This window comes from Melanaphis sacchari, unplaced genomic scaffold (genome assembly GCF_002803265.2).
Source record: "Melanaphis sacchari strain LSU unplaced genomic scaffold, SCAv2.0 Contig2_pilon_pilon, whole genome shotgun sequence".
In the NCBI taxonomy this organism is placed as follows: Eukaryota; Metazoa; Arthropoda; class Insecta; order Hemiptera; family Aphididae; genus Melanaphis; species Melanaphis sacchari.
The window spans coordinates 3,379,549-3,403,938 of NW_020271173.1; the positions used below are offsets into that span (position 1 = coordinate 3,379,549).

The 24,390-nt window shown below is 29.2% G+C and overlaps 2 protein-coding genes across 4 annotated transcripts in view; one reads left to right on the forward strand and one right to left on the reverse strand.

The window, feature by feature from the left end:
* LOC112595841 (max-binding protein MNT-like) overlaps window positions 1-17,721 on the forward strand; it is a 29,748-nt gene extending 12,027 nt beyond the window's left edge. The window contains exons 1-9 of one of the 3 annotated variants that reach the window (XM_025341221.1): window positions 8,380-8,689; window positions 8,886-9,327; window positions 10,516-10,672; window positions 14,699-14,879; window positions 15,344-15,646; window positions 16,271-16,381; window positions 16,470-16,568; window positions 16,677-16,792; window positions 17,441-17,721. In XM_025341221.1, the coding sequence (XP_025197006.1) occupies window positions 8,614-8,689; window positions 8,886-9,327; window positions 10,516-10,672; window positions 14,699-14,879; window positions 15,344-15,646; window positions 16,271-16,381; window positions 16,470-16,568; window positions 16,677-16,792; window positions 17,441-17,566 (1,611 nt within the window). In that variant the 5' untranslated portion in view covers window positions 8,380-8,613 and the 3' untranslated portion in view covers window positions 17,567-17,721. Of the gene's footprint in view, window positions 1-8,379; window positions 8,690-8,885; window positions 9,328-10,515; window positions 10,673-14,698; window positions 14,880-15,343; window positions 15,647-16,270; window positions 16,382-16,469; window positions 16,569-16,676; window positions 16,793-17,440 lie in introns of those variants that run through there. The other 2 variants (XM_025341220.1, XM_025341219.1) reach the window with 2 other exon arrangements.
* Window positions 17,722-18,689: 968 nt separating this feature from the next.
* Window positions 18,690-23,794, reverse strand: LOC112595987 (sterol regulatory element-binding protein 2-like). The gene is made up of 17 exons (XM_025341420.1): window positions 23,638-23,794; window positions 23,281-23,577; window positions 22,773-23,188; window positions 22,608-22,707; window positions 22,370-22,539; window positions 22,047-22,310; window positions 21,784-21,964; window positions 21,434-21,621; window positions 21,197-21,378; window positions 20,865-21,131; window positions 20,592-20,781; window positions 20,347-20,539; window positions 20,122-20,287; window positions 19,927-20,050; window positions 19,696-19,860; window positions 19,066-19,201; window positions 18,690-18,992 (listed from the first exon to the last, which is right to left on the reverse strand). Exons 2-17 carry the CDS (start codon window positions 23,354-23,356, stop codon window positions 18,772-18,774), a joined length of 3,039 nt encoding a protein of 1,012 aa, XP_025197205.1. The 5' UTR covers window positions 23,357-23,577; window positions 23,638-23,794; the 3' UTR covers window positions 18,690-18,771.
* Between the last annotated feature and the right edge of the window lie 596 nt (window positions 23,795-24,390).

Genomic DNA, 24,390 nt, shown 5'->3' on the forward strand with positions numbered 1-24,390 from the left:
GTGTGTGTGTGTGTGTGTGTACGTTTGCCAACTCGTTTTCTGCCGGTCGTGTGTTTTCCGCTCGCACTCGGCGGACACTTGCACGCCGTTTGCAGATTTTTTTTTTTTTTTATTTTCTTCTCGATCCTGAGCGACAGTCATACGCATTACGCGGCGCACACGTGAACCAAACGGCTGGAGGGTGGTTGAGGTGTTTTAAACGCGCGCGCGAATTGGCGGCGTCGGTCGGTCGGTCGTCTCCGCCGGCGTCCGGCAGGTGGATTGAGCCGCGCGCGCACCACGATAACAACGCGCCACGGACGTTGTACTAAAATACTAATACAATATAATAATAATTACCGTACAACTGTAGTTTTTGACTGTGTGCAGTGTGCATAATATTACGACAGCGTGCCGTGTAATAGTAACGAAATTAGAAATTTTTTTTTTTCTTCCCATCCGGACGGTGAAACGTCAACAGACCAACCCTTTTTCTCACGGCGGGCGCAATACCTTTTCTCGTCCCATTTTTTCTGGCCGCCTTTGGACTGACGGCGTTGGCTTTTTGTCAAACTGGCAGAACTCTTGTTTCGAAAATACGCTAGATCGCATTGGCCACATTAATAATATTATTTCAATACTGCTATGATATGGCTTGCACAGAAATGTAAAATTTACATTTAATGTAAGGTAGCTACTAGCTTGTCATTTCGCGTTTCTCGCAGTGTTGTTTATGTTTTACTGTTATTAATTATCCGCTATAATAAAATACGCAGTTATAGACTTAAATAGTACCTAGTTATTGTTTTTTGGTACCCACCGAGTTATTACGCGTCTAATCACATTAATATTGTTACAATAATACCACAGGGCATAGAATAATAGTACTGTTCTGTGATGATACGACGACGACCCGTTGGTGGTGGGAGTTACAAGAAATAAAAATCAGGCTGATACTTTCCGTAAAATAATAACGTTGTAGTTGTACTATAGTCTATAATAATAATTCTAGTTGGTATTTGGTAGTATAGTACAACTGGCAGTTGTATGATATTATTATGTTGTTGTTGTTATTGTTGTTATTATTATTATTTTTATTATTACTGTTATCTCTTTGCTAACAACATGTATTTTTTATGAAAACATCCTACAATATACAAAATATAGCTTTACTTTCAATGTTTTTTTTTATTGTATACATCAGCGACCAATTATTGACACATTCCATGGTTATGTGTACCAGTGTACCTGTTTATAAAATACAATAGATTTAAAAATAAGTTAATTAAAACAGACCTGACATTTCTAATATATTATTTATCGGACGTTTCCTGTTTCACCGTCGTTTGCAAATGAACTTGTAGACTTTTATATCCGATAAACTTTGGAAGTCGCATTGAGACGAATACAAAATTGTACATGTTTCTTCTATTTCTAAAGCCACCCCCTTCCCCTCGTATTAAATTTTCAATGTTATAAGTAGCGCTTGTTTTATAGTCTATAAATTAGTTTATTACATAGATATATGTTTTATATGTTAATTATACTGAATGATTTTCTAAGCATGCTGATCCACCACATTTTTTCATCAGATCTAATGATGAATTGATTTAAATTTTGATTTTGGAATTTCTAAGTACACTCAAAGACCTTATTTTCTTATTGTTAAGATTTTGTATTCAATTTAAGGAGTTCTGTGATACAAACTTCTGTTTATTAATTGAGAACCCTCCTTTTTTACTGTACAATTTTTAATGAATAACGTTTTTAAACATTTTGATTTATTTAATTTATTCTAAATTTGAACGAGTAGTTTTATATTTTTTAAAACTTAATGCCCAGACAGCAATACAACGTTAATATAAAATTGTAGGAATGTTATCAATAGAAAATATTACGATAATAGTCTTTAAAAATAGTTATCCAAAAATTTAAATTAGATGTAAAACATACGATCTAGTATTTGTTAAACTTTTTTATTTATTTATAAGTGTTGATAGATTTATATAAATTAATATTTCCAAATAACTATAGCTTTCATATTTTTCAAACCCATTATTATGGACCTATTGACTATTAACCTTAATAGTACACCAAGTTAAACAACTTAAAAACTACTCGTTAAAGTTTTGAATTAGGTAAATTAAAATTTAAAATAATATCCACTTAATAATTTACAAGAAAAAGAAGCAAAAGATACTTCTTTGAAAAAAGGAAAAAGTTTATATTTCCATAGGGACATTCCTTAGGTACTTAAGTATTAGGTATAATGCAAACAATTTCAAGAATTTGATCAAATTCATTAATAAAAGAAAAATATTGATCAGCATGCTTGGTGAATCACCTGATATATTGTGTATAGAGATAATAAATAATTATATTAAAAGTTAAAAAGTACTAGCTTTGATATGAAATTTTGATTGGTTTTATTGTACTACAGAAGAAAATTAAATATTTAATCTTATTTTTGATTCTAAGGGTGCTCTTACAACATACACACACAAAAAATTAGATATAGTAATATTTTTGAAAAATTTTTTTAGTGAAAAAACTTCGGAAAATCCAGTGAGAGATTAATGTTGGATTACTGCTGGAGTGAAACTTTTAGCCATTATATTTTACAATCATGCAATTATTATCTAGAAATTTTCAAATTATGAACTAAAAATAGAATTTATTATTTAAAAAGGTCGAAAATAGAGAAATAATATCCTTTTTTAGGAATATATCTAAGTTATTCATGGTATTGTTTTATTATATTTTTGTTGCGATTTTTAGTGATTGAACATAGTGAAAATATATTTTTTGTATTTCTTTTAGCAATATTATGTTTATAAGAATTTGATTTACACATTTTATAATAATAATAAAATTGGCTTCCGCTGAGTTAATTAAAAGTGAAAAAAGTTCAAAATTCTGTGTTGACTCGTACTTAATATTCAAAGTTTAAACCGTACTTTTTATTTATACGGTGTGAATTTGTATAATGGAAATGGTTTTTTTTCGAATATTTTTAGTTAGATGCGTTTTGAATTAACAGATGGCGTTAGACAAACATCATAATAAAATAACACGTATAAGGATATAACTATTACTCAATTACTGAAATACTTGTTATGATTAACAGTTGTTTATCTTGACAATTTCATTTTCCTAAAAACAATAACTTTTACTTATTAATTAATAGTATTAATATCATAAATTATAATATTAGAATTTGATTGAAGATAAAATTAAATTAAAAGTTCTCGAGTTGGTGTAAATTATTTTTTCTCGATATTTATTATTTTTTACAATTTATTTGTACGTTTTTTTTATTATTATTAACTTTAAAACTACTCATTTAATAACGTGTGATATACCTAGTAAAATTTAATAATTTAAATTAATTAGGTAATATTTAATGATATACTATTCTTAATTAGAATATTAGAAAAATAAAAAGTTAATTTTATCATAAACTTGTTTTCTTAAAATTTTAAATTAAAATACTAGTAATAGCACAAAAATGGATAAATTTAATAAGTACCTACAATGTTTTTTTTTTTTAAATAAAAATAAATTATACCATTGTTTCTATAAATTTTAAAAATTTAATATAATTTTCGGATCATTAATTTTATAATTGTCTTTGCGTTTAATTTTAGTTTTTGCATTTTGTTTTATTGACGGATATCTATTTAAATAATATTAATCTCATATAATTCGCGTTTGTCTTTAAAATCAGAATATTTTTCAAACTTTTGAAACGTGCTTGGCAATATCTTATAAAGCATACGGAATATATTTCAAGGTTATTTATAACTTCTCTAGAGAAAAATATAAAAATGATAGTACAAGTATATTGTGTGGTTATTTTGTATACGTTTGTGATAAATAATAATTTTACATTCGTAAATGGCAACTGTATAATAATTTAAACATTGCATTAGGTAGGTATGTATCTATCATATAAATATTTTTCATTTTCTAATATACTCGATATGTTATATGTATACATACATAATAAAGAAACGATACGTGTATATGCATTTTGTACTGTTGATTTAAGCAAAAAAATAAACGGTATTCATCATAAACCAATGTGCAAGTTTCTGTGGCGACACGGTTGCAACAAAAATAAGCTGGTGTTTTGGCATGCCAACTGGGGCAGACTTCCAAAAATGTTCAGCTAAACTTCTCCTACTATTTCTTCCCCAGTCCCCACCTATTTATATTGTTAGATTTATTCTATCATATGATAAATAAAATTCATCTTTCACCCTCATAGTATATGCATATATATTTAAATTTGTTCAGTTGTTAAACTAAATATTTAACTTTCATATATATATATATATGAATATATTTTATACTATGTATATTTCATTGATTTACAATAATGTGATTTTTTCTGAAATCACCTTTTGGAATATAGTAGGTACTTTTTCTGATAAAAAAGTGAATCCAGTAAGTACTTAAAGATATCAAGTAGTATAATGATTAAAAAAAGGGATTTTTGTGTAAAACTTGTTTTTGGAAAAATCGATTTTGCTATGTTTTATTCAAAAACAAACGCAGATACTTGACATTTTTGTAAAATATTTATATTATTAGCATTTTCTAGTTGTAGTATAATTATAAAAATATTTAACTTTTTAACCAGATTTTTTTTAACATAGTTGAAGTTCAAATATTGACCAAATTTGTTAAACTAAGTTAAACATTTATAAAATATAAAATTTTTATAGCTTAGAGTTAAACATTTAATACACGATTTCTAATAAATAATTCTTATCCCGGTTCTTATTTAAATCTATAAATTTAATTAATAATAATCTAAGCAAATTTTTCTCATAGACATTTTAACTTAACGTATTGACTAAATTGAATATATTTAAATAAAAAGTAACGAATCAAGTTATTTTGATGTACCTATACAAAAATATTTGTAGAATTTGCCAATTTTAAGTGTATTATTATATTTTATTATAGGCTATAACATTTTAAAAATATTTAGTTTATTTTTGAACTAATGCATATTTCTTCAAAAAAAGTTTAGTATTTTTAACAGTATAGTTTATACTTTGCTAAATAATAATTAATTAAAACTGTATATCTTATTATTATTTTATGTATGTTTATTAATGCATTAAATACATTTACTATTGTAATACGTAATAAGTTTGTTTATTTTATACACGAATATTATTATAGACTTATTATGTTTATTCTATTGAATATAGAGATTATTTTAAATTATCTACATATTTTTTTCTATAAATTATTTTGCAGTCAACCTTTTTGTTACTTACATTGCATTTGGTTTATTAACACTTCAATTATAAGTTTCTTAAACACATTAATATTTTGTGTTTATATTGAAAAACCTTTTACTCATGACTGGTGCAACTTTTTTTGTTATAGTTATTAACATTATTAAACAATATTTATGGTCTAAAAAATAAAAAATAATTTATTATTTTTTTACTATATTTTCATGGGTTTCTTATTGTTTGTAATATATTTTTTAAAAAATCTAATCACTACTATACTATTTTTTTTTAAATCTACTTCGACATTTAAAGAAGGATTTTTAAGGTACACGTTGCTCATTAGACATATTTTCAATTTGAATAAAGTAGATTTAAACCTATTTATATTGATTAGGTGATACAAACTATAAAGTGTAATATTATTAGTCACTTCATTAATATTTGATTATTTTTTCGTGTTGTTTATATATTTTATATTAATTACGACGTGTAAAAACTAGGAAGTTGGCATGCTAATATAAATTGTTTACTTGTTAAAGATAAATTTATTTTATCGATTGTTTAGTTAGTCATTTTTAAAGTTAATCTGTAGATTTTTTTATTTTGTAGTATAGTATTTTATAATAAATTATATGCAAAATGTTTGTTTCATGTAATTTAAATTAATCTATACGCATGATATATGATGTAGGTAGGTATATCATAAATAATATACTAATGTAGGTACTGGTACTTATTATCCGAAACTGATCAAATGTAGTAATATTTAGATTTTAAAACATTAAAAATATCTAAGTATCTGTATAAATTACGTTTTTGTCTTGGAAACTATAATTAATAAAATAATATACCTATTTTAATTATAAAATGTAATGCTCTAATAACTAATATACTTATCTTTTTGGAAATCTAGACATAATAAAATCAGTTTTACTAAAGAAAAAATTAAATTTTAATATTTGATTGTGCGCTGTAGTATAATTATTTAATATTTCTTATTGTACGATTGATCACATTTTGAGAATACATTATCTTAGATAGAATTTTAGATTAGGTAGTTATATTGTATTAGACATTTGGTGTATTTAAAAAATGTTTCAATAAAACACAACTAAAATATTTTATGTTAACCATTCCAACATAACACATATGATATGCATTTACCATAGCAAATCTAGGAAGGCCCCCTCCTGAAATTTGTTTTTTGGAAAAACAGTATTGTTTATTTATTTATTTAATTATTGCAGCTGTGTAAAAAAAAGTTTAATCGAACAGGAGTAGTTTTTCGTCTATAATTGTCATATAACAATTTCTTATGATCATTTAAATTATATTGATAATGTTCCTTTTAAAATTTAAAACCATGAATATAATTAATAAATTAATAAATATACTATTGTGTATTATACGTATGATAGTATTTATATTTCCTGTGTAGTTTTTCAAAAATTTGGTAAACACTTGATAACTACTAGCTAATTAATGATTTTATAGAAAATTGAAAAAGACTTGCTATTTTACAACTTAAACACTTTTCATTTTTATCACCTGAACAAAAATCAAGTTTATTATATTAATAATTTAAAAACAATATTACAATTAAAACAAAAAATAATTTTTAAATGCTAAATTATACTCATTAAATTAATTACGCACGGAATTACCAGCAAACACTTAAGTATATAGGCTGTTGATACCTATACAATTTATTAAGCGAGAGCCGAGAAGTTTAAATTATTTACGTTAGGAGGACATTTTACTTGCGCATGTACACGTTTATAACGTGTACTAGCTTTATTTGTTTTGAAGTATTTAAAAATTTAAAAATACCTGCATCAATTTATTTACAATTTACAAACAAAACTTTGTGAACTATTAATTTTGACGTTATCAATTTATTGTAATTGGAAAATATTTATCGGGTTATATATTATGTATAATAAAGGCAGTATAAAAAAGTGTTAAGTCTGTGTAAATAACGATATAATATGAATATTATGATATTGTATACTATCTATATGATAGAACAACATTACCTAGGTATGAATGTTTTATATTTCATATACTATAGTGCTTTATAAAAAAAAATTACGGACTTTCAAATAATACGAAGGTATAATATCAAACATTATATTATTAATAACCTTATAATTACACTATTATATAGATTCATTCGTTTTATAGTCTCATACCGATATTATTCTGTAATAATATAATTAATTATTTTAAAATTCTGTTATATATTTAATGTTTTTATACGTGGCGGATTTTTGATCTTCGCGCGGTACTCCCTTGCACTTGACGTCTTCTTCCCCGCCCGCGAGACCCAATTGCCACCCGCGCGCACCGTAGTCGAGTTCAAGCATTTCGTCCGTACTACAGTATTGGCGTCACGGACATGTATCCTATACACTTTAAAATTAATTAAATACACGATTGTTCAAACCGACGTCGGCAAAAGGTGTCTCGAGCATGATAATATTTTTACGGTGAGCAATAATAACCGACACGACGTGCACGTCTACGCGTGCGTACCCAGAGCCTAGCTGGTGCCTATTCTATTTTACAATAGGTATTCTAAACAACGCGGCATAACGTCTTGTTCGCACAATATATTTACATTTACTGCATCGGCAATGGATTTTGTCGCCAATTGCACATTTCGACGCGATAAGATAGTATTTGTAAATTATAAAAATAAAAAAAAATGCGTCTGGTCTACGACCGATTAAAATATTATGTTACATAACACATGTAGTGGGCGGAGGGGTGTATGATATATTTGAACGTGAATAAAAAAATACATTCATCGCTTCAGTCAGAATCTCGAGTATAATATTTTACCCGACGCGGCACACGTGAGACTTATAAACACGCGCATTATCGATGTTTTTATTTATTATAATTATAATGTATTTATATATGTAAAAACTTATTTACGTGTTATTATTATACCGGTGTGGCGTGTGCTATCACGAAACCGGCGTGGCGGTCGACTGAACACGCTCTCCGTCGGTGGGCGGCGCGTGGTGGTAGGAGATGTGGCCGGGTGTGACGTCACCGTTGACGTTCTCAGCTTTACTGGCCGCCGCGCGATTCTCCCAAAACTGCTTTCGGTTTCCAATGCCTCTCGCGCAGTGCCATTTCCGAGCTCAGACAAGTCGACTCCTCCGGTACACTCGCGCAATATCATCGTATCATTCGTATCCGAATGATGTGCAGACCGCCATGGCATACCACCGTTTATTGCGATCTATTCGGTTCTCTGCCAGTCTGAAGCATCGCGGACCGTCGAAACAATAAACACATATTTTTTATTAGTTAAATATTGTTTTTCTGTTTTGTTGTTGTTGTCATTATTGTCGTTGTCGTTGTCATAATGGGAGTGTTGATATTAAACGTGGATACTTGGGTGGCGCCGCCGAAAAAAAAATGGATCAGACATTATCTCCTGGGTATACATAATATTATTATATTTTACGCGTGAACACCGTCTGTCTCGTGTTGCACCGACAGTCCGCATTGCATCGTTTTATTATTATTATTATATTGTTCTTATATAATATATATTATTTTTAAGGTTTACCACTCGTAACATACTTTTTTCCATGCACTTGTGTTAACGATGTACGGTCTTGATTTTACTTTTAGAAGAACCGTTGTTGAGTAACAAGGATGCTGGTTATCATCCTACCTCGGTGACATTGCCCAGCTCAGATCTACCGGCGTCGTTGAACCACATCGAACCGCCGATTACGCCACCGAGGCTACAACAGCAGTCGCAGCAACAGCTACACCAGCAAGTCACCCCCGTCGCACTACAACAGCAACACACACAACAGCTACAACTGCAGCTACACCAGCCACAGCAACCTTTACAAAAAAAACAACAACCACAACAACAACTGCAATTGCAACTGCATCAGCCGCTACAGCAACACCACACCGTATATAAGCCCGCTGTCGCTGCCACCTCCGTTGCAGTAACCTCCAATAACAACAACAACAACAATACCGCCGTTGCCCTAGTCAACAGCCACGACGAAAATGTCGCCGCATTGTCTTTGGCGCAAGAACTCAAAAGACGCACCGGGTAAGTGATGTTTTGTTATTGTTTGTCTTACATACCGTTCCGTTACTTAACAAAAGTCTGCAGGTCCACACCTATGGGTAACGAGTTGTTTTACTCAAATTTTGACAGGTATTGCCAGTTGTTTTTGTTCCCTTGAGCGAACTGTAACATTGACGTACATATTAATAACAACCGTGTCCATATTTCATAGCAACAAATTTGGTTCAAAACGTGTTCCTCAGCGATCACCCGCAGTTTGGAACAATCTGCCTACTCCGCCGATAAACTTTTCGCAACCAGTAGCCGTTTGTTACCAATCTTGTGCACACCTATTCGGTTGAAATGTGTGTTTCGATTTTAACCGAAACACAACCGGTTGTTGGAAATTTGGTCGCTAGGAACACAAAGGAGAATATCTATCAAATTTCGAATTAGCGATGTGTTTCAGTTGAATGAAAAAAATTTCCTTATTTTGCTCTAATATGAACCAAGCTTTATGCGTTTTCCGAGAATCCAAATAATATGTAGTTTTCACAAAATGTAATTACTACAACAGGTGATGTTTCCACGAATTCCACGGTGTGTATAACATTGGATATTAATATGTATTATGTATTATACAATTATTGCGCTTTTAAAATATATATTATAGACATTTATTCTTCGAATTCGTCCCAAAATATTGGAGTAATCGATATCTATCCTCGGCGAGGTTATATTTAGTAGGTTTGGGGTCGTTGTTGTAGAGTTCAAATTACACTTTTATATTTTTACTATAAATAACGATAGAAATTTATCGTCTCTTACTTTTAAAAAGTTGGTCTATTTATTCTTTTAAAATCTATCCGTTTAAAAACTATTGAACTACTCAAGGTCCTCTCGGTTACTACGTTTTTAGGCAGCAATGCCTAAATCGTTGTTGAAAACGTTATAGATAAAATAATATATATTAAGTAGATAATTATTCGTTTTCGGTTTTCTATTTGATATTTTGATACATTATTTCTTTACTCACTATATTTCATGCATTGAAAAATATAAGAACAAATTATCGTGTATAGTAAAATTAATTTGTGGCCGTTACGTTAGATTAGTTGTTTAATATTTAGTTTAAAGAAAATAGTTACTGTTTTAAAACATGTTTAAATATGTGTATCTTTTATCGTTCGACAATTAAGAACGCTGTCATACAATAAGGTGTTGTTTTAGATCTGGCACCAGAGAAGTGCATAACAAATTGGAGAAAAACCGTCGTGCGCACCTTAAGGAATGTTTCGAGCTGCTCAAGAAACAAGTACCCGCATCTCAAGACGAGAAAAAGACTTCGAACCTGAGTATACTCAGGAGCGCAATCCGGTATATTCAGGTAAGCTCATCGATTCATATAATTTTACATTATTATTATCTAAAATTTTAAACTTTTAATGAGTTTTTACTTTGTTGTTCACACTCTACATTAATCGGTTGTTCTTGTATTTATGTGTATATATATACGGTTCATAATATACGCGCACGCTTCCTCCGTACAATAAAATTGACATACATTAATTGTTTGTACGTTCATAGGAGGTCATATATTTTCATAGTAAACAGACGCCGGTAATGGCCTCGTGTATTTTTTCGGACAGGACCCCAATAATAATAGTAATATTATTATAGATGATATATATATTTACTTTATCCAAAATGTATAAAAACTGACAACTTTGCTTAGAAATATAAAACTTGAGTTAATCAAATCGTATCATTTGACGTACCATTATGGAGCCCGGCTGCATTAATGAAGTAAAGATGAAATCAACATTATATCTCGCTTGACTGGTACTTCTACTTTGCAACGACCCTGTAATATACGTGCTTTAGCTCTATTCAAATGATGCTGTTACTCTTGTTCGTGTCTTTAGCTGCAGGTTCTCTGTACATTGGTGATAGGTGGATCGTCTCTGATTTTTTGGTAAAAGTGCAACTGTAAAATACACAATGGGTTGATACATAGTAAAAATTAAGGTCTCTTATATTACACCGAATCTCGCCCTTGAACGGTGCCGCCGCCGTCTATAAATATATACTGTTTGGAATACTATGTATACGCGTACTCCAAACAACGTTATATAAGTGCGTTAAACATCGTGTGTGAGGTCAACTTCTCCAAAAAATCTGTTTTACGTGCGCCCTCAATGTCATGTTTATACTGTTACAAATTTAAGTTCTCCTCTCACTTTTTTACTATAGATATCTAAATAAAGGTATTCTAATTGTTTTTAAATAATAAGTTTTTTAATCATTTAATATTTTATCTGAAACGAATGAGAATATTTTACAACGATTTTATATTTAAGTAAAATTAACAAATACTACTTAAATATTTTGATATACCTATTTACTAATCAAATATATTATTATTTATGATTTAAATTTATTTTTCGTGAAATAGTTAATCGATGACTTCATCACCGGAGGTTTGAGTTAAGCGCTCAATTTAATGTAACGATGATAAGATTATTATTTTACAATCATTGATAATAAATGATATACGCCAGTACTAAATGTAAGCATTTTAACCAAGTTTCTGTGATTTAAATGGTAGCCAACTGATGCGAATTATCAATCTAACTCTAGTGGTGCCTGCACGTCTCAATATTTCTTATAATATAATCACAAGCATTAAGCTAATAGTCCCTTACATTTCTTTATCATTTATCTATGACCATAAAATTACGAAAAAAAATTGTGACGATACATATAAGATACCACCTCTTTTGAGCTTATTATATTATATTTATACTTCTCATATTAACATATTGTGTTTTACGTTTTATTTTTTAATAATATAATCAATGGTAATAACATTCAATATTTAAATAGTAAAATGGTTTAAAAAAAAAAAAAAAAAAAACAAAATTCTAACTCGACATGCATATTTATTTCATCATACTTTTCGTCGCTAGATTTGGGCTATGGAGTGAAGAGGCGGTGTCGTTCCGCGTGCCGTGAATTGATTTATACCTACTGTTTATTTATTAGTTATTTCCACGTGTCCTCTTCAAAGATCACACGAACAAAATATAATATATTGGTACTGTTATTGTACATGAATTTTGGGTATAAACACTTTTTCCACATCTCTGTCCCGCCGCATGCTAAGCCCGCCCACTATCAACCGTGCATGGTTTGCATGTGCGTAACCATGACCTACAGACGGTGGTGACAGTTTTTATACAATACTCTGTATATGCATGTTCACTGTTCTGTACACAATAACGTGTTGTTTAAAAATTAACACATATATAGAAAAAAATTAATACAATTTTTATTTTAAAACCGTCTTTTTAAATAATTAAATAATGCTCAACAAAAACGTATCTGCCATTCACATATTATTATGGCACGATAATACATATTTGTGTGGCAGGAATATATGTGAGTGTCTTATTATAGATAACAGACCTTACGATTTCAAAGTACATTATCTACACTATATGAAGGGTGAGCACTTCAACCACGTGCAGTGTATTTTTGATATGTTTAAAGGGAACATAATATTTTTGTTATTTTATACAGGTACGCTTTATAGTTTATATACACTTATTTTATATTTTTATTAAAAAATTTATTTAAAGTTCTGTATATTAATATCAAACATTGGCGAATACGATGCCAAGCAATTAAGAAAAACAATACATTTCATTTTCTTGGTCGTGAATTTTTCATGAAAAGGTATCGTAGTTTTCTTGAGCATCTTTCGGTCACGCTCTTATATTATATACGAAATGTAAATGATATCATTTTATGTCGTTTATTATTCATTCATTATTATACAGATGTATGCTTAACATTAGCATTTAGTACCTATCCTATACCTGTACCCAAATCTGTTTTCTATTATAACAACTAGGCGATACTCATATTTTAATGTGTATATTTAGGCATATTATTTTGTCAATACTTGTATATGTAAAGATTTCTTCAGGGCGCTGAAAGTGTTTTAAGCAAATGTATTTTGATATTTTTTATTCCAATCAATAAAACTGACTATAACCTATAACTGCAGTTTTGTTGTTTTTTTCTAATGGTATATTTTATTATAACTAAGTATTATTAAATAGTCATTGAATATTTTCGAATTTTGTGCATATTGTGTTTTTAAAATTTAAGACTACCTATACGAACTATAAAAAAAAGTTGCAATCTTCAAGTTTAAATTTCTAGGATCAATAATAATTAATGATGAAACGTTACATACTTAATAATATTTCTTTAGTTCATGCATATTTTTTAAGAAACAATGTAATTTGTAAATTAATCTATTTTGCGTGAATAACATTTTTTAGAACGAAAAAACAGTCAAATTATCAAATCTTCTAAGTGAAATTTTATTATTAATAGCTATTATTGTTATTACTTTGTCAATCGGTTAAGCTGGTCGTTAAATCATGAGAACAATAATTTGGAAAAAGTTAAATTTCAAAACATAAACCAAACTTGGCTGCATCATGTCATATGTCTATGTTTATTAGTTTATTACTAAGATAATATTTTTGTTATGGTTATGCAACTTACCCAATTAGGTGCCGTGTGTCGTCCGTTGACGTTTAGAAAACACAACACGATTTCTTAGAAAAAAATACGACTTCAATATCGATGAACAAGTTGAATTTCGTATTTTAAAAATTCATATTAATAATACTGGTACATAATAACGTGCAAATAATATTACATGTTTTATTATAATCGCCTTAGACGCTTTAGTTTTTGTTAGCCTTCGCCTTACGCGTGCGTCATTATAATATTATATACATAAATTATCTGTCAATTAGTGCTTAGAATCTAGGTTCTAGTTATAAATTAGGTACTTAATATATGTAATGATGAATTGATTACCTATTTATATGTACCTATTAAGTATATTCGACAATGATATTTTATGCTGCGTGTACTTACTGCAGACGAAAATAGGAAATACAAACAAATTTGTATAGTCTCTGTCGTATGCGCATTTAACATTATAACATACTTACGTTCCGCATTTCCAACGCAGATTTTTATTTTTGGTATTATTGAGTATAAATATACCTGTTATCAAATTTATAGATACGATAATACTGTCTGGATTCAAGTAAATTTGTTGATAATTTAAATTCAAAAATAAAGTATATAGATACAGTAATATAAAAATTTAATTTAAAAAATACTATAAAAAGTCCCATTAAACTTAAATTTCATAATAATAATAAGAAAATGTTTATTTTAAAAATAAGTCGCGAGCCACAAGTTACTCTCCTTCGCTATAATATGTTTAAATGTCTTATATTTTATATAATATTACGTATTGTACTTGTTTAACCGACTTATAATCCAGCGGAATTGTGTGCCGTTATTTGTGTTGGTTTAGGTGTTGAGACGTCGAGAGAAAGAGCTGGAGCACGAGATGGAAAGACTGGCCAGAGAAAAGATTTGGGCTCAACAGAGACACGCGTCTCTCAAGAAAGAACTAGCAGCCAAATGGGATCACATCGATTTCAGCAAGCTGTTGCCGGACTTGCCGCCCGACGTGACAACTAGGAAGACCACTAGTAAGTGTGTGCTAACCGTTCTCTTTTACCACCACTTGACCATCTCGAGACGATTGCAGCATCAATGTTGTAGTTTATCGTACATGTCGATTTTCGTTAAACGCGTTATTATTTACGAAAAAATGAATTGATATGATCTCGAAACTTTTAGTAAACTAATTTTCCATTTGAGAAGCAGAAGTTAACATATGTATCACTAAAAGATACTCCTTTTGTAGTAAAAAAATGTTTAAAAATATGTCTTTGACTTAAAATACATTCAAAAAATTCAAACATTAGAATTTTAATAAATGTATTATTAAATGAAATAACAGAGGGGGAAGCATACATGCTTATTAATAAATATATTAAAATATAAGTTAATCAGAAGACGCAAAATCTCTCTACTGCTTCTATGTGCGATTGAATGATATTCAATTTGTTATGATCATATCTATTAACATCTCCCTTCCGTTTGCCCACAGTAGCCGCTACAAGTATAAACGGAGATTTCGAGACGGAAAGGGACGCTAGCATGGTTACTAGCGACGCGGACGACAGTAAACTCAGTGCTCTGTACAGTAGTACATCATCGTTGTCCAGTTCCTCCCCGCCCACGTTGCCGTTCGTCTCCGACATAATTCCCCATCAGGTGCAGGTCGTCAGCACGTCTCCGATGATGGGGAGTACAATTCACATAGTTCCTCAGACCAGAAACTCGTCCTCGTTACCACCGAACGCTTTGCAACAGCAAACGCTCACGTTTGTTCATCACAAAGATGCTCTCAGTAAGTACACATATTATATAGTTATTATAAATCATGCCCTCTTACTCGGACGTTACCAGACATAATTCTATAAGTATTAAAGAATTTAATAAAAATATTAGAAAAACAATTGTTTTGACGGTTGAGTTTAAATTTTTGAGAAGATATCTGTGTATAATAGGTAGTTGGTATTTGATGAATAATTCATTAAGCTATGATACCTAGTGGTTTATTTGATTACATTATAGTATTGTTCTTAAAGTTTTTTGGTTTATTTTTTTCTTAGTGTCTTACTGCTTATAATGCTATAAAGATCCATTTTTCCTATTGGTAATTTAAATTTGGTTACCCCACACCCATCTTCCTTTGTGTTTGGGGGAACTAAAAGTAGTGTATAGGTATATAATTTGAGTGTGGCGATAAAGAAGCCAATTGGACTACCCGTCTCTCTTGAAGTGAGCAATGAGCACTAATATGTAAATGAATTATAACACTCTCAGATCAACTATATAAGTTAAACAGTAAACTAATGATTTTTCCTCGCCAACTCAATATTATAATAAGCTCCCTCGAACTATTTATAAAGACTCGTGCTTATCCGGATTGACCGTCAATCCTAATAATCCCGACCTATGTGTATTACAGATCAACACGATGGTACTACTCAAGCAGTATTAACCAAGGTGTCAAATGGCTCGTTTACTTTGTATGGCGACCCAAAACTTACTCCCAATCGTTCCAAAATGTCTCTCGCAGGTATACAACAATGACCGGTGTTGGATACATTATTTTGTACATACTTAATGATGGTATGCGGTGTTTTAATATCGGTTCTTTTGGTCAGGCATAAAGATTGGCACCAGCGTGATAGATCATTCCAACAACACAGCGTCCGCACCAATCAGACTGTTGCAGAATAATATCATAGCGGCACAAACGTCAGGTAAATAAATAATAATAATAATTTATGTTCATTTTGGAACTTGCGTATAAAATGTCTCGTGAAAATTAATAATATATTTTATTTTTTTTTCCTATCTGTGTACTGTAGTTGTGAACAGAGGACAGCCAACTCCAAATCACGTTATTACTCGGCCGTTACTTCTAACTCATCACCATAATAATTCTGCTCCAGCTCATCTAGTACTATCTACAGCTTCTTCTAAGGTATGTATATGTTACCTAGTCAACAAAATTGTGCCTTGGCTATATTACGGGTTATTAATAGATTATGGCCTCCTAAAATATTTTTTAAATTTTTTTATTTATAATAAATGATATAATTAAATATTATATTGACTGTACAGTACACGCTTTTCAATACGGTAAGTGGTAATATTATGAAATAATAAATATTATACTTTTTTACTTTATCATTTTATAATTCGTATTCTCTACTTATTTTTTTTATTTTATTTTTTTTTATTATCTTAAACAATATATAATTTATATCACTTGATACAATAAACATATAGGCCAAGAGTATATGATAAAATAAGTATATTTTAAAGGAAGGCACTTTCAGTTGAGGAGTTTAACATATATGTTAGTTATGTAAGAGATCTCGACACTACGCTTAATTCTCTACATATTAAAAGTTATTGATAAAGTGTTGATATTTTTATCATTTACACATGAACGTTTTAAGTTTATACAATGAATTTGTAATTCTTATTTATGAGGCAAAGGCATCTCTAATCAGTCTTGTTATTTTGTACTTATATCATAATCTAGTTTAGCACCATTATCAAAAAAAAAATTTGTTTATTAACTTTATTAATGTAGATTCTATTCTTTTATTTTATTTTGTTATAGGCAGTGACAATTCCAACTCAGCAATTACCACCACTGTCCAATGGCCATCTTATAGTCAAGCCGAGTGCGATGGTGGTTATGAACAGCTCACAGCCAAAATCGCATCATTCCGGCCACAAAGCATAGCATTCACCGATCCTTATATTAAATTATATAAACTATTGTACAATAATACTAATTTTTTTGGGGTTTTTGGTAATAACAGCGTATAAAATAGTTTTAATAACAGTTAAAAAAAAAAAACACTATTTGTACCATGTAATATTTATATAGACTACGATAAAAATTATTTTATTATATTTATTATTTCAAAAACCTGACATCTTTAAAATCTATTGTAAATACTATAGTTTTAATTTTATTTATAAAAGTTAAAAAAAAAAAAATCACATTAAAAAAATTAATTATTGTAATTAAATATATTTGTCATAATGGCATTTTTGTTAATTGTTTTACGTTTGGGTGGGGTGACTATACATCCCATTTAGAACAGGATAGACTTCTTGTACTATCTTAAAACCATATGCTTTTTGTCCTACTTTCAATACATAGTCCTGTTTATATTCTGTTGTCTCCATATTATTGTTATACTTATAGATGTATGTGTAAAAGAAAAACATATACTTGGAAAAAAAACAATATTTTTACTGTTTTGTATTGAGTTATTATCTAGAGTTATTAATAGCAGTTTTTTTCGTAAAGAGCCCAGATTGATGAGTGATGACAATCAGTTGTCAGCGATAAATATGAGATATGACTTTTTTTTGGTGTATTGCACAATTGACAGTATAATATTAAAATTATAGAGTTGAGCCAAAATCATTTATCTTGCATATGGTCACCCTATTATATGCAAGTTAAATCAATGCTTCATACTTAAATAAACAACTTATTATAATATGCAATAGACAAAATTTTATAACTTGAACCATCTATATATTAAGCACTGATAAAGGACAAGCATTAATCAAAACATGTGTCGTCTATCTAAGATAATTACCCTTCTTTTTAATTTAAAATAAGTGAAAACTATCCTAAAAAAATTTTATTTTATAAAACAGCATAAGTTCTATTAAATGTGTGTTATATGAATCTAAAATAAAATTGAGCCAATAACATTAATTAATTAAATAATTAATGGTAGAGTAAAATTGCAATTTGGTTTATAAGGCAAATCAATTGACACACATATAAAAATGCTTTTTTAAAATTTATTTTTAGATTCAATTTTATATTTTATCTATGAAAAAAGAAAGTGAAAAAAAGTTAAGACTATAACAATAAATTCTAAAAACAAACATCAAACATTAACATTGGTAATAGAAACAAAATCAATCCGTAACTGATGAATTGGTTGTTATAGATTTCAATAATTTGTAACACTGCATAAGATTTTTTCGATCACCAATTTTTTCTAATGTACGAGCTGCCTCAGCTAACATACCTGCCCTTATGCCAGGTGGTGATAAAAGAGACATAGGCAAATGTTTACACGCCATAAATAATGCAGTTGCGTGTTCTCTTAGACCAACTGTGCTTTGTTCACCTTTACCTAAAAGAAGAAATGGTATTGTGAACTTTCTCTTGTATTTAATAATAAAGAAAAATATTATCTTGTTTCTTACCTTTAGTACAAATAACAAAATGTCGTGTTGATCTGTGTCTTAAGCTACGATCAAATAGTTGTTGGGTTTTTGTTGGTGAAGCTCCTGCCATTAAACGTGCCGTTGCTTCATATAAGAACACTTTGGCAGTGGCAAACTATACATTTATACAGTATTATAAATATGTTTTATATTGAATTAAATAACTATACTTAGACAATTACTAGAAAAATTAAATATAAAGCACTCAATGATTTAAAATAATCTAAAAAATTATAAAATTTAAAAAAAAATGTATATTCTACTCCAACATGGTTAAAAATTATTAGTTCAAGGTCAACAATAAGAATATTATTATGCAGGTAAATACTATATAGTGTTAGGTGTGTTTTCAATTCAATTTTTTTTAAGTATGCATATTTTTATGCAGGTCACAAACCCTGACTGGAATTTTTGAATAGTGATCCATAATATATACAGTCTTAACTTTATTTGTGCAGTGTAAAAAATTAAAGACTAATAAAATACGTAGACCAAATTTTAATGACATGACACTAAGCATTAGTGGACAAATATGATAACAATATGGTTTTCTGTGAAGTATAATACTACCACTAGCAAAACTTAAAAAATTAAAATAATAACACTTACTGGAACAAATTGTGCAATTTTTCGTAAGGAAGTTAAATCTTTTTGAAAGTTTTCTAAATTTAAAAATTCCAAATTAACATATCCTGCAGGCATTTTCTTACATTCTTCTTGCCACGACAACATCCTTGTTTCTAATAACCAGTCACAAGCTAATAATAATGTCATCTAGTCAAAAAAAATTGTTTTTTTTCAATTTCCATAATTTTAAACAATTTTAAATAGTTAACTTACTATAACAATAGGTTGGGGCTTATTAGTTTGCAATAAGATTAAAGTTTCCGATAATATTTTACTAGCTTCATGACAATGATAATCTAAAATTCTTGGTTTCATTGTTTGGACTTTATTTCGACATCTATAAACATATATTGATATCAATAAATACAAAATTATCATTGTATTTTATCACATAACAAATGTTCATACTTATAAGCAGCTAATACAGCTTGTGCCAATGGATCAACTAATAAACTTGGAGGAACATTTGAGATGTGTTTATCGAGCAAATCTATGTCATTATCTTCACCTAATATCCAATAAGTTCCAGCAGCAAATATTGCTCCCCACCATGCTACTTTTTCATCTTCTATTACTGAAAATATAACGAAATATTGAAATTATTAACTTTAAATTTCAACAATTAAGTCTTACCATTAACTTCCGAGCTTCCAATTATCCTGGGTTTCATTGTAATTAAATTAGATTCTACAATGCGCTGTATGTATAGCAAAACATCTGAAGTTACAGTTGGTTGTTTGATATGACCAACAGCTTGAACAATTTGTCTTGTTCCTGGTGATATTAATGTCTGTAAAGCTTTTTCTAAGGTATTTTCTCTGAAAGACTAAAATAATGACATTAAATTTTGAGACAAAATAACATTTCCAATTACATACTCTGGTTAGATGAGACAATGGATCATTATAGTCAGAGAGTGTTGTGAATGATGATGTAGCATTACTCGGAGTAAAGCTCCAATTGTGATCAATAAAAAACCTAAATCCATGATCAGTTGTAAGCCAATTCAAATTTGCTGGTAATCTATTATAATTTACCACTTGGATTTGTGCTTTATGTAAATAATATCTAAAAATTAAGAGTTTTTATGTATTAACTAAAGGGTAGTTAAAAAAAAAAAAATTACAAAATATTAACATTCAACAACCAACCTGGTAAAAAATCCAGCACCTTTAAATGTTATAGTTTTGAAATTAAGAGCAATGGTTGAATATAGACGTACATAAGTCTCAACTGCAATTACTTGTCGTCCAGCTGCTTCAGCTATGTTAATTGAACAAAGTCCTAAGTATAGACCAATACCCCAATGAGAATTAGGTATTGACCAGTCAGTTCCACCAATTAAATACAACTTATGCAATAAATGATAAATTTCACTGAGCTGTTTAGCTGTGTTTAAAGTGTCTTGCTTTTTGGTCCTATTGAAGTAAACAAAATTAATTAGTTAGGTATTTCAATCTATTAATTTAATTTTGTATCATACACATTTTTAAATACAGCATTATTCCATTTTTTCAAAAAAAAAACCATTTTAAACTGATGTAAAAATTGTCTGATAATTTGCCAGATTAATGAAGCCCAAAGTTTCTTACGACTTGTCAAAATTGGCCGACCAAAAATTTCTAAACATCTAGAGAGTTCAAGGATTGCAATTTTTCTGTTTCCCTGAATTTGTTTGAAAGAATTAGCTATTATAATAACAAAAATATTTTTCACTAACCTTATTCAAGTTATCTTCTGCTTGTTTTCTCATTTTTATGTATTCCTTGTAAGCTTCTGAATCTGAATATATGATTGGATCATTAATAAGAAGACAGGTTAGACTTATGAACATCACAAGAATATTCAATATCCAAACAGACAGACTAAAAGCATAACTTTGATATGTTCCATCATCCATTCCAGAATCTTAAAAATGAGTTATCATAAACAATGTTAATATTGGCCATACACTATAAATATTTATTTAGTGATGTTAGGTAAGTAACTTTAAAAAAGTAATTAAATTACTGTACTTAATTAATCAATATGTTACTATTCAACACTGTTAAATAATTAGATAATAATTACCTATTTTAGCATTTAAAATTGTTCTACCATCAACCTTTTCTGTCCAAGAATTTTCAGAATGTGACATATTGCTGTTGGGCAATAAATTTCCAAAAGGATTAAAAGCAACAACCACAAACATAAACACACAAAGTACTAATCTTGAATGATCAGCCATACCTTTTTTACCAGATTCATTGGTCTATAATCAAAAAAAAAAAAAAAATGTATATATAACTTAATTATTTAACTACATAAACATATATGAAATTATAAAATCGTACCAATACTGTATGAGAACTCATTACAATTTCAGGTGATGAAGCGCCTTCTGATCTTTCTGGTGAAGAAACAGAAATATATGATTGTGGAGGGGTCAGTGAGCCAGGATTATTGTATTCTTCTTGTGATAAAGTAGGAGGACTTTGATTTAGGTTTTTTGAAATACTTAATTTGAACATTTTGTTTTCATCTTTTAATTTTTCATTAGCCATTTCCAAATACTTAATATAATCAATAGCTTTTTTAAGTATAGCAGATTTATTAAGCTAAACAAACAATATTATAATATAAGTTAAAGTTTACACTATGAAACATTAATATTTACTTTAGCTTCAGTTCCAAGAATCATATCTTTTAATTCCATAATTTTATCATTAATACTTGTACGATATCTTCTTTCAATAACATTATGTGAGCTTCGTGGTTTTTCATCTTTCACTGACCTTACATCAATATTATTAGATGACATATCTGAATCAATCATAACTGGTATACCTAAAATCATAAAAATCTAATAAATATTAATTTAATACCTACCTTTACAGAAAAATAATATATTTTACCCGTAGTAACAAATGCAGTGTTGTTTAGTATAATTGGTTGACCATTTGTTGATGTATATACCATTGTTGGGGATGTGTTCAATGGTGCATTAAAAAAAACCTATAAATAATTATATTTAATTATTTTGATTATTATGAAGAGTATAATATATTAAATATACTTACTTGTTTCATTTGGTCAGATGGTAAGTGGATCTGTCCCACACTTTTAACTGGAAGGATAGTCTGTATTCCAGATTTTTGAATATACTTTATTTTTTTATTAACATTTTGTTCTATAGTATAATTTGGTTGAATAGGCTTTTCAATGACTTTACGGTTGGGCTTAATTAAAGGAGGTGCTTTTGGAGATGGTTTAGGTATGGCAGAAGGTAATATCACTGGAGTATCAATAAAGTGGGAAACAGTATCTTGTGGTGGCGACATATGGATATCTGGTTCAATTAAAGAGAAATCGAGAGGTGGAAAATCTAACAATGTGGGATCACTCATTGGATCATCAAATTCTGTCAATATATTATCTCCAGTAAACAGTTTTGTGTCAACTTCTGGCATTTTATCATTATACTTGTTCAAGAGCTCTATGAAAAACATAATTTATTTAGGTATAAACAGTGATTAGATCAAAAAAGTATCTATAACTTAAAGTGTTTAAATGGTACACTAAACTCACCGTCAAAATTGGCAAAATCTAGATCCTCTGGCATATCCAATGGATCCAACGGATCTATAGAATCCAAGTTGTCCATTTTGAATGAGAGCTAGTTGAAAACTTCAGAAGTGGTTGAACTAGGAATGGTCACTCGAACACATTATTTTCAAACGACAAACTTTGATTCAGTAGTGTGCCAACAGGTGCGTCCGGTACGTCTTGTTGAATATTTTCCCGCCGAGTGGGAGCAGAGGCGAAACGTTCAACAATACAACGCGTAAATACAATTTGCCTCGATAAATAAATTTTACCGATTGCCTGCAATACATCAATTGATGGTCAATAATGTCCCATCCCAAGTACCATAAAATAAAGTACCTATCGACGATTAGTCTACGCTGAACACCGTCTTAAACTATTCTGTGATACTATTAAGTATTATTACATATTACAAATTAAGCGTATCGCCATTCAACACACCATCGTACCATTTTGATATATTTGCGATAATGAGAACGATAAAAAGCAACGACGTAGTATTGGACATCGGTCTACATAGACTTTAATGATAAACATTATAACAAAAAAGTGTGATAAGCGTTTCATTTTAACACCACAGCAGCGCTGCATGGCTAATTTTTCGCTATTATAATATTTGAATAGAATACCTATGTAAGTACTATAATCAATGGTACTAGACTCCTTTGAGTGCTCAATGGTACTATAATACTACTATATACAATTTTGTTGAATACCTGGGCGGCTATGTATGCTGACAAATTGATCCCGCGTCATCAAGATTCTGATGAAAATTTATACCAGGTCTTAAAAGTTCCAATTAATTTGAGACTTCTAGGTCCATTTTTTAGCATGATAACATTTTTAAATTTATATAATCTTTAATTCATCATTTACTCAACTTGCATATAGTTACATCTTAATTAACAAAAAATGTTATTATTATTAAATAAGTGACAAAAATATAGTTAATTTGTAAAATTTGTTTCGGCGTTGTAATTGTTTTATAAATATTTATATGATATCAAAATATCTGATATTTTTGTTAAAGAAGCTGGGTGTTAATTTAATTTTATTTATTTATTATTTTTTTTTTTTGTGTGTATATTAATC